Here is a 17,146-nt window from a genome sequence, read left to right on the forward strand (position 1 = left end):
TTAGATGGTCTCTAAATTCAGGAAGGGTATATTCTAGATCATATTTTGGCTCTCTTGGACTTGTTTTAATTGTCTTTAACTTCAAGTTGAACTTGCATATGAGCAGTTGATGATCTGTTCCATAATCAGCTCCTGGTCTTGTTTTGGCTGAAATATTGAGATTCTCCCATCACCGCTTGCCACAGATATAGCCAGTCTGATTCCTGTGTACTCCGTCTGGTGAAGTTCACATGTATAGGCACTGTTTGTGTTGTTGAAAAAGGTATTTACGATGAATAAGTCTTTAATCTTGCAAAATTCTATCATGCGATCTCCAGCGTTATTTCTATTATCAAGGCCATATTTTCCAACTACTAGTGATTCTTCTTTGTTTCCAACTTTTGCATTCTAATCATCAGTGATAATTAACACATCTTGATTGCATGTTCAGTCAATTTCAGACTGTGGAAGTTGGTAAAAATCTTCAATTCCTCATCTTTGGCTTTGGTGGTTAGTGCCTAAATTTGAATAATAGTAATATTAATTGGTCTTCCTCATAGGCGTATGGATATTATCCAATCACTGACAGCATTGTACTTCAGGATAGATCTTGAAACATTCTTTGTGATGATGAATGCCATACCATTTCCTTCAATTTGTCATTCCCAGCATAGGAAAGCATATGACTGTCTCACTGAAAAAAGGCAAAACTGATCCATTTCAGCTCACTAATGCCTAGGATACTGATCTTTATGCATTCCATTTCATTTCTGACAACTTCCAGTTTTCCTAGATTCATACTTTGTACATTCCATGTTCCGATTATTAAGGAACATTTGCAGCTGTTTCTTCTCATCTTGAGATGTGCTACATCAGCAAATGGAGGTCCCGAAAACTTTACTTTATCCACATCATTAAAGTTGCCTCTACTCCAGTTGTATTTTGAGTGCCTTCCAACCTGAGGGGCTCATCTTTCAGCACTATATTGGACAATGTTTCAGGACTATTCATAAAATTTTCCAATAATGTATCAGACAGTGTTTCATAGCTACTCATAAGGTTTTCACTGGCCAATTCTCTGATAAGTGGATGGCCTCTTCCTTCTTCTGAATCTGTCTTAGTCTGGAAGCTCCACTGAAACCTATCCACCATGGGTAACCCTGCTGGCATTTGAAACACCAGTGGCATAGCCTTCACCCTCACAGCAACACTCAAGCCACCACAGTACAACAAACTGACAGACAAATTTGTCTGCCCTAGCAAATAATAACTAATCATAGTAGACTTTAACATATTGCCCTTATTAAAACAGATGAAATGGGGGGGGTGGAATAAATAAGAATTAAGATGACTCAATGAACATAATGAATATAGTAGACTTAACAAATATATTTCAAATGTTACATCCGTATAATAGAGAATACATCTAGTCTTTGTTGATCATATTATAGGTCACAAAGAAAACATCAATGAATTCCATAAAATAGAAATGTTATAAATGCTTAGATTGCAATGCAACAGAACTAGAAATTATTAACAAATTGAAAAAAAAAAGCATTTCCAACTAGATATGAGAAAACTTTCCACTGAACAATGCTTGATGAAAGAGGGTAAACAAATTACATAAAATTTCTAAAAAAATAATAACAAAACCCTTAATATCAGAATATATTTACATTTAAACATATCACATTTGCATTTAAAGCAGAGGTCATAGGAAAATTCATGGACTAACCTAAAAATAAATAGAATATTCTTTTATCATTAAAATGAAAAAATATAAAAGTAAATGAATTAAATTCCCAGTTCAAAAACAAAATAAACCTAAAAAAAATCACAACAAAGTAAAACTAAAGAAAGCACAAGAAGAAAATAATAAAGTGAAAGAAAGAATCAATGAGGTTGTATCTTAGTTTTCCAGAGCTGCTATAACAGAAATACCACAAATGGGTGACTGCAACAAACAGGAATTTATTATTTTATAGTTTAGGCCTCTAAAAGTCCAAATTCAGAATGCCAGCTCTAGGGTATGGGTGAAGGCCCCTCAACCTTGGGCTTCAGCTCTGCCTCTTGTTCCAGACCCACTGGAGCTAGAGGCTTCTTCTGACTCATGTAGCTACTGGCTGCTGAGGCTGACCAACTCAAGATCAGCAGGTAAAATGGCACAATCCTAAGATCAGCAGGCAACACGGCAGACTATGGTTCAAGCCCAGGAACTAGAGATGAAGACTTCACCAAATGCAGGAGTAAAGTGTGCCAAAAATCTAAAGACCTTTCCTAAAGCATCTCCATTCCACTGATCAACATTTCATAGCAGACACACCATGGAGTTGATGGCACAACATCCAGTCTCATCATAGGAATAACTATATCCTGCTGCCCAACCAAGTTGACACATAACTTGGAAGGAAGGAAGGAGTGGGGGAGAGAGAGAGAGAGAGAGAAAGAAAGAAAGAAGGAAAGAAAGAGTAAACCAAACTAATAAAACAAACTCCTAGATTTTCTTTTTAATATATATCAAATAGACAAATCACTAGCTAAATTAATGAAAAAATAGGGACAGAGTGTACAAATTTATAAAATAAGACATGATAAAGGGAAATAACCATTGAAACATAAGAAATATTTACAATCCGTTAAGAGACTAGTTTAGAAACCTTTATGAAAATATACTTGAAAATCTAACTGAAATAGATAATTTCCTAAAGAAATACAGATTACCAAAATTGACCTCATTAGAGATAGAAATCTTAAAGAGATCAATTTCTGAAAAAATAGGCAACATTAGCAAGGAACTAACACCTTGAAAGAAACACCTTGAAAGAAAAAGCCAGGCTTTGGAAAAACACCAGTATTCAAAATCTAACACATACAGATACAAATACCATTAAAAAAGTAGAGTTTTACCCCTTTACTCTCAACCTTCCTACCTTGTCTTAGTTATATTATCTAGACTGCTACAACAGAAATATTACAAGTGGACAGTTTTAACAAACAGAAATTCATTTTCTCACAGTTTAGGAGGCTAGAAATACAAATTCAGGGTGCCAGCCCAAGGAGAAGGAAAGCTTTCTTTCTCTATTGCCTCTGGGGAAAGGTCCTTGTCTTTTTTCAACATCTGTGGGCCTGGCATCCCTTGGAGATCTACTTCTGTTTAGGCATCAATTTTCCTCTGTGTCTAGGAGGTTCTTAGAACAAGAATCCTGGGTCAGAGGACATACTCTACTCCAGGCTCTTCTTTCCTGGTGGCAGTCAGGTCTCTTCCTGTCTGCTCATTTCTCTCTCCTTTTATATCTTGTAAGATAAAAGGTAATATAGATCACACCACAATGTAACTCCCCTTACTTCACCATCTGGGCTATGACTTGAGTAAGGGTGGTGACTTAAGTAAAGGTGATGCACCTCACCCTAATCCTGCCTTATTAACATAACAAACGTAACCTAACCCTCTTTAATATAACCTAATACTGCCTCATTAACCATACGCAGAGGTTAGGATTTACACATACTACAAAATGGAGGATAATCATACAGTATGGAGAATGATGGCCTAGACACATATTTTATGGGGACACAATTTGATTCATGACACACCTCAAACCTTAAGATTACAAAAGAAAAAAAGTAAATGGAGGAGGAAATATACAAGAGACAAGAGAATAGTAAAAGACTTTACCCCTTCCCTCCCCAGAGCCTGGGCTATGCTGATACTTTGATTTAGAACAAATTTTGAATACCTGAAAATGACATCATTTATTAATACTTAAAAGTATCTAAATAGCCATAGGATCTGTCTAAGATTCCATATAGGAGTGAGTCCAAAGAACTGTGATAGAGAAAATAATTAAGCAATTCCTTGACTAGAAACCCTGGGTAGTACAAAAGGTTAATATGCTCACCTCGTTGTTGGAGTCCACCCAGAGGTACCTGACAATCTACTTTTGAAAAATCAGCCATTGAAAAATCTATGGAGTACAGTTCTACCCTGATATGCATGGGGGGGGGGAGGGCATAAGTTGGAGTCAACTCCAGTGCAACTATTTTTTTTTAAATTCCTTGATTATATATTGAGTCCAGCCCATTTAACGAATTGGTTGCGTGCACACACACACACACACACATACAAAACAGTCAAGGGATACTCTTGACTAATCTTTGTGGGACTAGTATACCAAAGAACATCTGAGAGAAGTGTATTATAAGGTGATTTTTCATAAACAAAGTTCTAAGATGAGCCTGGGCATATACCGAAAATCAAAATCCACCAAAGCAGAAAGTATAGGTATCTGAACTTTGATTCAATCTTGTTAGGAGAGGATTATAATAGATTTTTAAAAACTTAAACAAGTTGATTAATGTTTAAAGAATAATCCTCAAGGAAGGAAAAGCAATCACATTTTCATTCTACTTCAATGCATCATGAGATTATCAAAGAGGAAAAATATTTTAATACATTATCTGTTATTGACAATTTGACACAATATATCATCTAATAATCCTATGTAGATAGAGGATTTTCTTACCTTTTGAAAGGTACAGCATTTTTCAGAACAGCCTCCACTTCAACAATATTTGCTCTGGCAAGATCTGCCACAGTGAGAAAGCCAGAAGCATAGAGGAATCTGGCTCGCTGTGCATTAAGTAAGGACACTCGGATCAGGTCACACAGCTCCCTCTGGATGCCAAATGTAAGACGCTTCTGAAATTGGGAAAGTAGTAGTTCCATGTTGTGCCATCCCAAGCGGTTGGAAAACACTGTGATCATCCCTGGAATATTCATACAATATTTATTGAATTAAAAATTCTTCATAGACTCCATTCACCATTTCTTTAAAAGCATTTTTTTAAATTTTTGTTATGGGTTGAATTGTGTCCCCCTAAAATATGTGTTGGGAGCTCTGATAGCTTAGTGCCTAAGGCACTTGACTGCTAACCAGAAGGCTGGTGGTTCACACCCACCAGCCACTCCTCAGAAGGAAGACTGGGACATCTACTTCCATAGTGATACCGCCTCGGAAACCCAAGGAGGGGTCGCTATGAGTCGGGTCCAACTCGATGGCACATAACAACAACAATAAAATATGTGTTGGAACCCTCACCCCTATACAGATAGATATGATCTTATTTTGGAATAGGGAGTTCTCTGTTATGTTAAGAAGCTCTGGTAGCATAGTGGCTAAGGCACTTGACTGCTAACCAGAAGGCTGGCGGTTCAAACCCACCAGCCACTCCTCGGAAGGAAGGTTGGGCAATCCTACTTCCGTAGTGATACTGCCTCGGAAACCCAAGGAGGGGTCGCTATGAGTCAGGGCTGACTCGATGGCACATAACAACAACAACAACAACTGTTATGTTAATGAACCCATGAATGTAGGGTGAGTTTTAAACCATTCACTTCTAAGATATGAAAGGACATTAAGCACTGAAGAACGGGAGCACAGATGGAGGAAGACAAATGCTATAGCATGAGAAGATTACCCAGGAACTGAAGACCAGAAGCAGAAAAGAGACAAGTACCTTCTCCTGGAGATGGCACCCTGAATTAGGACATCTAGCCTCCTAAACTCTGAGAAAAGAAATATGTACTCATTAAAGCCACCCACTTGAGGTATTTGTTAATGCAGCATGGATGACTAAGACAGAATTTGACTGAGACTGAGAGTAGAGTGCTTCTCTAACAGATACTTGAAATGTAGAAATAGATTTGGAATTGGGTAATGGGTAGAATCTGAAAGAATTGTGACGTCTTCATAGTAAAACATTAGTTTGCCTTAAAGAGACTGTTGGTAGAATTATAGCCATTAATGGCAATTCTGATGAGGGCTCAGAAAGAATTGAGAGCTGTAATGAAAGCTTTTATTGTCATTAACAGTATGCTGCTAGAAATGGGAACACTAACTGTGCATCTGTTTAAAAGGAAATGGTGTGATTGGACACTGGAGGGAATGCAACACATTTTGTGCAGCAGCAAAGAACTTATCTGAATTATGTTCAAATGTTTGGTGGGAGGTAGACCTTGTTAGATGATGAGGGGCAGCTTGATTTCTTCTTGCCTCTTACGGTAGAATGCGGAAGGAAAGAGATAAACTTAAAAATGTACAAACTAAGGATATGTGTCCAAGAACTTTCACCAAGGAAAAGGCTACTCAATCTGTTGTTCAAGAGATTAAGCCCATGACTGATGGAGCTATTCAACCACCACAACAGAAAGGGACACAAACCAAAAAAACCAAACTCCCTGCCATGGAGTGGAACCTGACTCATAGTGAGCCCTCCTTAGGTTTCTGAGGTGGTATCACTACAGAAGTAGACTGCCCAACCTTCCTTCTGAGGAGTGGCTGGTGGGTTTGAACTGCCAGCCTTGTGGTTAGCAGTCAAATGCCTTAGGCACTATGCTACCAGAGCTCCCAGAAAGGAACACAGACAGTACAAAATAAAAGAAAGCTGTCTGCCTTCTGGAATTCTACAGGCAGGAAATGGGCCAATGGAGACATCCTGCTGGAAAAGGAAGGCACCATCCCTGAAACAGTTAGGAGATGAGCAAAACTACTGCAAGAACCATGGTGGTAGGGCTGCCTCCATTTCAAAGGTGGAACTACCACCTCTGTTTCAAAGGGTGGAAAAACTGCCTCCTAGCTTTCAAGGGGAACCCTGGTTGTACAGGGTTAAGCTCTCAGCTGTTAACCAAAAGGTTGGCATTTCAAATCCACCAGCCACTCCACAGGAGAAAGATGTGATGGTCTGATTCTATAAAGATTACAGTTTTGGAAACTCTATGGGGGCAGTTCTACTTGGTCCTATAGGATCACTGTGAGTCAGAATCAACTTGATGGCCATAGATTTGGTTTGATTTTGGTTTAGGTTTCAAAGAGCTAGATCTCTATCACCTCAGTTCTTGGATATGGAGCTGCCATTCAAGTGCGCCAAGAGGATGGGGTCATCACAAAGCTGAGGGGGTGGAGCTGTCATATCCAATAGCCAAGAGAATGGAGTCATTACCCAAATTTGAGAGGGTAAGGCTGCAAAGCCCAAGAACTAGGATAAATGAGCATACCCTGACCAAGGGGGTGGGGTAGCCATTCAGATTAACTAGGAGAGTGGAGGCGCCACAAGCTAAAGGAGCAGATCCCAGTAATCTTAGAAGGCTGGACTGACTTCCAGAACTGAGAGAGTATTGTACTCAGAATTGGGAAAGTGTGGCCAATACCCAGAGTTTGGATGATGGGACCATTTCCTAGATGATCCCAGATAAAAAAGTATCATTTTCAAGCCTTAATAATTAATGAAATGTGTTCTGCTGTATTGTTGACTTGCTTGGTGCCTGTGATTTCTACCATTTGGAAAGGGAATGTGCCCTGTTTGTTCTACCATTGTACTTTGGTAGTAGGTAACTTGTGTTCTAGGTTTCACAGGTTCATTGACAGAAAGGAATTTTGTCCCAATATGGAATATGCCCAAAGTTTGATTTAGATGACCCAGAACATGAGATTCTGGACTTGGAGTTGGGATGATGTGATAGAATTTGTTTTGTATGTAGGATGGACATAAATTTTAGGAGGCCAAAGGGCAGAATGCTACAGATTGAATTGTGCCCCAAAAAAATACATGCTTCTAGGGTTACCCATTTGGGTTTTCTCTGTGATCTTAATGAGGATATATCAGTGTAGGCTCTGTCTTAAGCCAATCACTTTTGAGATTTAAAAGGAGCAGATTAGGCACAGAAGGAAGCACAAATGCAGAAGGATTGATGCCACGTATAGATCACCAAGGAACCAAGGACAATAAGCTGAAAGACACAAGGATTTTCCCCCAGAGTGGACAGAGAGAGACTTCCCCTAAAGCTAGCACACTGAATTAGGATAACTAGTCTTCTAAACAGGAGCTCTGGCAGCATAGTGCCTAAAGAACTTGACTGCTAATCAGAAGGCTGGCAGTTCAAACCCACCAGCCATTCCTCGGAAGGAAGATGGGCCAATCTACTTCCGTAGTGATACTGCCTCAGAAACCCAAGGAGGGGTCGCTATGAGTCGGGTCCAACTTGACAGCACATAACAACAACAACAACAGTCTTCTAAACTGTAAAAAAATTCTGTTCATTAAAGCCACTACTTTGTGGTATTTTGTGTATTACAGCACGAAGAAACTAAGACAGTTTTTTGTTTTTGTTTTGCTACAGAACTGTAAGGTTTAACAGGTTTATTAACAATACCTTGATCAAAAAAGGGAGATTACGGAGAACTCTGTTTCTTCTTGTGGCAGGCAACAAAGAAGGAAAAAAATATATACACATATAAACAGAAAGGAGATGGATGATCAGCAAGTGGATAAGAAATGGAAGGGGGATAAGGGCCAAACATTCAGCTAGCTTCCAGTACTCTCTACCAGGGAAACTGAATCAAAAGCCATAGTTTTAAGTTTTCTGATGATGACAGACAGGGACTACTCAAAATTATGATATATGTATAATCCTACATTAAAATGAAATTGGGAAAAAAAAATCTTTAACTTAACCTCCAATTAGTCTTAAATAAATGTGGAAACCCTTTGTTTCACTGACCTGCATAAACAGCAGCTGATTGTTGCAAAGATTGAATTTGTCCACGATTACATCCATATTTCTGATTAATCTCCTTTAAGGGAACTTCACTGATTAAATCTAGTAACACAAGACTAGTGAAAAACCTGAAAAGAAAATCACCAAAAGTATATAGCAAGAGATGACTTACGTCTACTATGAAAGCATAATGTATGTTTCAAACTACAAACTAAGAACCAAAAAGGCAACAAAGGATTTACATACCCTGGGAAGATTCCTAATGGGAAAAAGACTGAATGGAAAAAGACTAAGATCAATGTTTGTAAAACAAGTTATCACATATAAATTTTTAATTGTAAAGCACTAATATCTGTCCTGTGCCATCCTCACAATCAATGCTATACTTGAGCCCATCATTGAAGCCACTGTGTCATTCCATCATGTTGAGGGTCTTCCCTTTTTCACTGACCAACTATGATAACCTTCTCCAGGGACTGGTCCCTTCTGATAGTATGACAAAGTACAAGAGACAAAGTCTGGCCATTCTCACTTCAAAGGAGCACTCTTGCTATGTTTTTCCAAGACAGATTTGTTCATTCTTCTGGCAGTCCATGGTATTTTCAATATTCTTTACCAACACCATAATTCAAAAAAATCAATTATTTGGTCTCCTTTACTCAATGCCCAGCTTTCACATACATAAGAGGCTATTGAAAATACCATGGCTTTGGTCAGGAGCACCTTAGTATTCAAAGTGATATCTTTGCTCCTTAACACTTTAAAGAGGTCTTTTGCAGCAGATTTGCCCAATGCAATATGTTGTTTAATTTCTTGAGTGCTGCTTCCATGGGCATTGATTGTGGATCCAAGTAAAATGAAATCCTTGACAATTTCAATGTTTTCTCTATTTATTGTGATGTTGCTTATTGGTCTAGTTGTGAGGATTTTTGTTTTCTTTATGTTGAAATGTAATCTGTACTGAAAGCTGTAGTCTTTAATCTTCATCAATAAATGCTTCAAGTCCTCTTTGCTTTCAGCAAGCAAAGTTGTGTCGTGTTCATATCACAGGTTGCTAATGCGGTTTTTAATACAATCCTGATGCCACATTCTTCTTCATATAGTCCAGCTTCTCAGATTATTTGATCAGCATACAGATTTTAAAAGTATGATGAAAGGTTACAATGCTGACTCACATTTTTCCAAATTTTCAACTATGCAGTTGCTAAAAAGGAAAGGAGGCCACATCTTCTGACCTCCTCTAACCCCACAAGAGGAAAACAGAATCACTATCAATAGCCCAAGGCCCATTACTGTGAGGCCAGACATGCTGCCTCCCTCCAGCCCTTTCACCAACCCTGACACCAACCATTCCTCCCGTAGCAGCCACCACCTTTCTGCTGGGTTCAATTATTTGCTCCAATAGCCATACAGAACTCACAGATTATGGGGTTTATTAGGGAAGCACCAGGCTACAGTTCAAGTTCAGGAAAAACACTCAATCTCTCTCAGCTCACTCTCTTGGCCAGCAGTCTCTCATAATCTCTCTCCCAGCAGTGCGTGTACCTCAGTGTCTCACTCAGCAATGTGTGTCTCTTGCATCTCTTTCCCAACAGCACGTGTCTCTCAGGAGCCCGAGTCTCTTTCAGTAGCACGTCCTTCTCAGCCAGCAGTCAGAGAGACCTCTGCCTCTAGGAGGCCTCCTTTTGAGCCTGGCAGAGTGGCCAAACTACCAATCATAACATCAGAATTCTAAGCACCTGAGAGAAAGTGAACTTCCCAGAACATTACTTTGTGCTGCTCCCAACAGAAATATGCCAGGTGGATGATTCTAACAATCAGAAGCTACTTATTTTCTCACAGCAAATTCCACCATGGAGTTTAAAAAGACTTATGGCTAGAAAAGCCATACCAGGTAGTTTACTACACTGCAGCAGTATTCCTGTGTTCTGTTCAAACAACTGCCTCTTGATCTGTGTACAGATTCTTCATGAGCACAATTAAGTGTTCTGGAACTCCCATTCCTCACAATGTTATTCATAATTTATTATGATTCATGAACTTGAATGCCTTTGCAATATGACACAGGTAAACATCTTTCTAGTATTCTTCACTCTCAGCCAAGATTCACTTGACATCAGCAAATAAATCCCTCATTCCATGTCCTCTTCTGATCCGGTCAGAATTACTGGCAGTTCTCTGTCTATGTACTACTCCAGCTATTTTTGAGTTATTTTCAACTAATTTTAAGAAATAAGACTTAGCTCAAGAAATATGATGGCACAAAAATTTGAAAAAGACTTGATATACAGGTAACTATATACTCATTTAATCTTTTTTTTTTTTTTTTTAAATTGTGATTTGGGTGAAAGTTTACCAAACTGATTCATTTTCCATACAGCAGTTCATACATATTTTGTTTTATGACATTGACTGCAATTCTCTACAATGTAACATCTCTCTGCTAATTAATTTTATTTCAATAAAATGGTAGAATCTGATCACCAAATCCAGTACTGATTAACTGAGTAAATGAAAGGTAACAGTGGCATAAAAAATCTGAGTAAATAAATCCTTAAAATTTTACACATGACTATGTCATAATAAGAGCTCTGGTGGCATGGTAGGTAAGGCACTGGCTGCTAACCACAAGGTTGGCAGTTCAAACCCACCAGCTGCTCCTCAGGAAGAAGATGCAGCAATCTACTTCCATAATGATTTACAGACTTGGAATCCACGGTGGGTCGCTATGAGTTGGAATGGACCCAATGGCACTGAGTTTGGGTTTTATGTTTTATGTTGTAGAAAGAATACTTATTGTGCTCATGAGGAACCTGTACATAGACCAAAAGGCAGTCATTTGAACAGAACAAGGGAACACTAAACAGTTTAAATCAGAAAAGGTGTGTGTCAGGGTTGCACCCTTTCACCATATTTATTAAATCTGTATGCTGATCAAATAACCAAAGAAGCAGGACTATATGAAGAAGAAAACATTATCAGGATTGGAGGAAGACTCATTAACAGCCTGAAATATGCAGATGACACAACCTTGCTTGCTGAAAGTGGAGAAGACTTGAAGCAATTACTGATGGAGATCAAAGACTACAGTCCTTAGTATGGATTACATCTCAACATAAAGAAAAAAAAAATCCTCACAATTAGACCAAAAAGTACCATCATGATAAATGGAAAAAGATTGAACTTGTCAAAGATTTCATTTTGCTTGGATCCACAATCAATACCCATGGAAACAATAGTCAGGAAATTAGATGCCATATTGCATTGGGCAGATCTGCTGCAAAAGGACTCTTTAAATTGTTAAAGAGTAAAGAGGTCACTTTGATGACTAAGCTACACCTAACCAAAGCCATGGTATTTTCAATAGCCTCAAATGCATGTGAAAGCGGGACAATGAATAAAGAAGACTGAAGAAGAATAGATGCATTTGCATTGTGGTGTTGGTGAAGAATACTGAAAATACCACAGACTAACAGAAGAATGACAAAATCTGTCTTGGAAGAAGTGCAGCTGTAATGCTCCTTAGAAGCAATAATGGCCAGACTTCATCTCATGTACTTTGGTTATGCTGTCAGAAGGGACTAACACCTGTAGAAATATATCATGGTTGGTAAAGCAGAGAGTCAGTGAAAAAAGGAAAACCCCTTAATGAGATGGACTGACACAGTGGCTACAACAGTGGGCACAAGCATAGCAAGGATTGTGAGGATGAGGCAGGACCAAACAGTGTTTCATTCTGTTGTATGTCAGGTCCCTATGAGTCAGATATGACTTGACAGCACCTAACAACAACAACAACATCTGAATGATGGGGTCACAATAAGTTGGAATCGATTTGACAGCAATTGGAACTGGAAATACTTCCAGAAAAATAACTTTATTAAAATTTGAAAAAGTGAAAAACCTGTCAGATTTTCCCATCTGAATCTTTTAATTGGCACTTTGATGCTAATGAGTAACTTCTCAAGATAAAAAGCATGACCTCAAGGACTTCCAGTAAGGTGGCAGAATAGGCAGACAAGCTACACAAACTCTCTTCAACAAAGAATAGAAACCAATTGACATAGATATAGAAGATAATCCTGGAGCCCCCAGCTTTGAAAGGAAGTATACAGACATGGATTAAACACCAACTGGTAAAAGAACATGAACGAAAACAGTGAGTAAGGAGACAAATGAAGCTGCAAACTGCCAGGTGTCCTGACAGCACAGACAGCCTGAATAGTTCCAAGTGGTGTTAGGACCTGAGAATTAACCTAAAAATCGGCCCTGCTCACCATGGGCTGCATGGAGTACTGCACAAGTAGCTGACAACTGAAAAGGGAAACAGCAGAGAAGCAGACAAACTAAGCTGTGGACTTTCAGCTGCCCGGAGGGCACAGCCATTTTGAATGTTTACAAGCAGTGGCCATTTTGGATAATTAAAGTGACAGCACTCTCATTCAGATTCCAGGGACCGAAGAATAGGCTCCACTTGCCAAAGAAAGCATGGACATATGGAAGGCTGGCAAATGGAAAGGAGACAGGTAGTAAGTGCATAAGTGCTGCCAACTAGCAAATAGAGAAGCACATTACCCTGCTTAGTCAGATACATCCAAACAAACCAAAGAAAACAAAAATCTTGGGTGAACCACTTCAACATACAATCACCAATTCAATATAAACACAAAAATGTCATAATGTTTCAGAGACAACAGACCATCACAGTGCACACAAAAAAGCAAGATAAAGCAGGAGAAACAAGGGACCAGGATATAGACCCAAAACACATCCCTGAGGAAGAAGCAGCATTGGAAATCTCTGATAAGGAATTCAAAAGCATTATATTTAGGTACTTTTAACAGATTGAGAAACAGATCAAGAAAAACACTGACAATATTGAGGAAAACACAGAGAAAAACGTAGAACAATTTCAGAAGACAATATAAGAACAAAATGACAAAATAAATGAAAAATTAGAAACAATACAAAATCTATAGCTAGAAATCCAGAAGATTAATATAAATTTTCAGAAATAGATAACATATTGAAAGGGCAAAGGAGTAGAATTGATGCAATGGAAGACAGGATTAATGAGATTGAAGACAAATACCTGCATATTCCTTTGGAAAGGGATCAATCAGAAAAAAAGATCAAAACAAAATGAAGAAAGCCTAAGATGCATGTGGGATACTACCAAAAGGAATAAAATATGTGTAATCAGAATTCCAGAACAAGAAGAGAAAAAGAAAATGACTGAGAAAATTGTCCAAGAAGAGAACTTCCTTGATATGATGAAAGATGAGAACATATCCATTCAGGAAATCCAACGAACCCCAAACAGAATAGATCCCAAAAGGAAATCACCAAGACACATCATCATCAAACTCACCAAAACCAAACAAAGAAAGAATCCTGAAAGCAGCATGGGAAAAATGAAAAGTTACCTACAAAGGGCAACCAGTAAGAATAAGCTCTGATTTCTCAGCAGAAACTATGCAAGCAGGAAGACAATGGAATGGTATATGTAAAACCCTGAAAGAGAAAAATTTCCAACCAAGAATTATATACCCAGCAAAACTGTCCCTCAAATATGATGGAGAAATTAGGAGATTTCCAGATAAGCAGAAATTAAGGGAATTTGTTAAAACCAGACCAACCTTACAAGAGATACTAAAGGGAGTCTTTTGGACAGAGAACCAATGAGAGTGATGCATTTAATTCATTGGCATTCAGTGTAATTATTGACAAGTATGTATTTGTTGCTGTCATTGTGTTACATGTTTTTTTTGTGGTGTTGCTGATTTCTTTGTTCCATATTATTTTCTGTGCTGAGCTTGTTTTGTTTATGAACTGTGTTATCACTTCCTTCATTGCTATTGTTTTAGTATTTGCTAAATATTTGTGCTTGTCCTATTTTTCATTTTGATGTGAAGGTTTATCATTTTTCTTTGAGGTTACCCTGTGATTTATAATTTTCTCCCTGAGTTTAGAAAAGTCCATTATATCTTGCAACTCTCTTGACTTCCTCACCATTTAGAAGTTCTGTAACTACACTAAAAAAAATTAAACTAAAAAATTTCCTTGAATCAAATGAGAATGAAAACATAGCATACCAAAATCTTTGAGATGCAGCAAAAGCAGGGATCAGAGGCCAATTTATAGCACTACATGTACACATCAAAAAAGAAGAAAGAACTAAAATCAACATCTTAACCCAACATCTCCACAAATGAGAAAAACAGCAGCAAAAAAGAAAAGAAAAGAAAAGAAAAAAGCCTACAGTCACCAGAAAAAAAGAAATAACAAAGATTTGAGCAGAAATTACTGAAACAGAAAATAGAAAAATAGAAAAAAATCAACAAGACGAGAAGTTGGGTTTTTGAAAAGATTTATAAAATTGACAAACCACTGGCAAACTTAACAAAGAAAAGAGGGAGAGAACACAAATAACATGAATAAGAAATAAATTGGGCAACATCCCAACAGAACCAACAGAGATTAAAAGGATAGTTTCAGGATGCTATGAACAACTATGGTAGCTCTGGTGGCATTTTGTTGTTGTTGTTATTATTGTTTGTTTGTCTGTTTTATGAACAACTCCAGAAAATCTGAAAATCTAGAAGAAATAGACAAATTTCTAGAAATATATTAGTTACCTAAACTAATATAGACTGAGGTGGAAAATTAGAACAAACCCACAACAAAAGAAGAAATTAAACAAGTCATAAAAAAAATTACCAACAACAAAAAACCCTGGCCAGACAGTTTTACTGGAGAATTCTACCAAATATTCAGGGAAGAACCTACACCAATCCTACTCTAACTATTCCAGAACATAGAAAAGGATGAAATCCTCCCATATTCATTTTATGGAGCAAGCATAACCTTGATACCAAACTCAGGCAAAAACATCACTCAAAAGGAAAACGACAGATCCATATCTCTCATGAATATAGATGCAAAAATCTTCAACAAAATAATAGCCCATAGACTCCAACAACGTATCCAAAAAATAATACATTATGACCAAGTGGGAGTCATATCAGGTATGCAAGGATAGTTCAACATTAGAAAAACAATCAATGTCATCCATTACATAAACAAAAAAAAGGAAAAGAACCACATGATCATATCAATCAATGCAGAAAAGGCATTTGATGAAATCCAACACTCATTCCTGAAAAAAACTAAAAAAAAAAAATAGGAAAGGAAGGGAAATTCCTCAACATAATAAAGGGCATATATGCAAAACCAACAGCCAATATTATTCTCAATGGAGAGAGACTGAAACCATTCCCCTTGCCAACAGGAACCAGACAAGGGTGCCCTCTAACACCACTTATATTCAACATCGTATTGGAAATCCTACCCAGGGCAATAAGGCAAGAAAGGGAAATCAAAGGCATCCAAATTGGGAAGGAAGAAGTCAAACTACCCCTATTTGCTGATGATATGATACTATACACAGAAAACCCAAGAGACTCAGCAACAAAACTACTGGAACTAATTCAGAGATTTAGCATAGTGGTGGGATATAGGATCAATATCCAAAAAATCAGTTGGATTCCTCTACACCAGCAAAGAGATTGCTGAAAAAGAAATAAGGAAATCAATACCATTTATAATAGATATCAAAATAATAATAATAATAAAATACTTGAGAATAAATCTCACTAGAGACAAAAAAGACCTCTACAAAGAAAACTACAAAACACTACTTCAAGAAACCATAAAAGATCTATATAAATGGAAAAACATACCATGCTCATGGATAGGAAGACGGAACATTGTGAAAAGGTCAATATCACCCAAAGCAATCTATACATTCAATGCATTCCCAATTCAGATCCCATCAGTATTCTTTAAGAATATGGAACAATGAATCTCTAATTTTATATGGAAAGGAAAGAGACCTTGGATAAGCAAGACACTATTGAAGAAGAAGAACAAATTAAGAGGTCTCACACTCCTGGATCTCAAAACCTACTATAAAGCTGTAGCAGTCAAAACAGCCTGGTATTGGTACAACAACCAACCCACAGACCAGTAGAACAGAATTGAGAACCCAGAAATAGATCCATTGACCTATGGTCAGCTGATTTTTGACAAAGGGCTGAAATCCATTAAACGGGGGAAGAGATGGTCTCTTTAACAAATGAGGCTGGAAAAAATAGATATCCATTTGCAGAAGAATGAAACAAGATCCGTACCTCACACCATACACAAAAACTAACTCCAGATGAATCAAAGACTTAAATATGAAAACTAAAACTACAAAGTTCCTCAAGGAAAAACTAGGGGCAAGTAACACCTCAACAACAAAAAGACAAACAATCCAATTTAAAAATGGACAGAAGACATGAACAGTCACTTCACCAAAGAGGATATTCAGGCGGCCAACAAACACATGAAGAAATGTTCACAATCATTACTCATTTGTTGTTGTTGTTGTTGTTGTTGTTGTTATGTGCCCTGGAGTCGGCCCCCTACTCATAGCGACCCCTCCTTGGGTTTCCAAGGCAGTATCACTGTGGAAGTAGGATTGCCCAACCTTCCTTCCAAGGAGTGGCTGGTGGGTTTGAACCGCCAGCCTTCTGGTTAGCAGTCAAGTGCTTTAGCCACTATGCTACC

The 17,146-nt window shown here is 37.9% G+C and overlaps 1 protein-coding gene across 1 annotated transcript in view; it reads right to left on the reverse strand.

The window, feature by feature from the left end:
* The window catches only part of POLQ (DNA polymerase theta), a 222,700-nt gene that overhangs the window by 121,806 nt on the left and 83,748 nt on the right, over window positions 1-17,146 (reverse strand). Inside the window, exons 14-15 of the mRNA XM_007943887.1 lie at window positions 8,537-8,661; window positions 4,503-4,746 (exon numbers count right to left, since the gene is read on the reverse strand). Of these exons, the coding sequence (XP_007942078.1) occupies window positions 4,503-4,746; window positions 8,537-8,661 (369 nt within the window). The remainder of the gene's footprint in view (window positions 1-4,502; window positions 4,747-8,536; window positions 8,662-17,146) is intronic.

The sequence above is a fragment of the Orycteropus afer genome, unplaced genomic scaffold, assembly GCF_000298275.1.
Source record: "Orycteropus afer afer isolate SDZICR_OR568_19922 unplaced genomic scaffold, OryAfe1.0 scaffold00114, whole genome shotgun sequence".
Classification (NCBI taxonomy): domain Eukaryota; kingdom Metazoa; phylum Chordata; class Mammalia; order Tubulidentata; family Orycteropodidae; genus Orycteropus; species Orycteropus afer.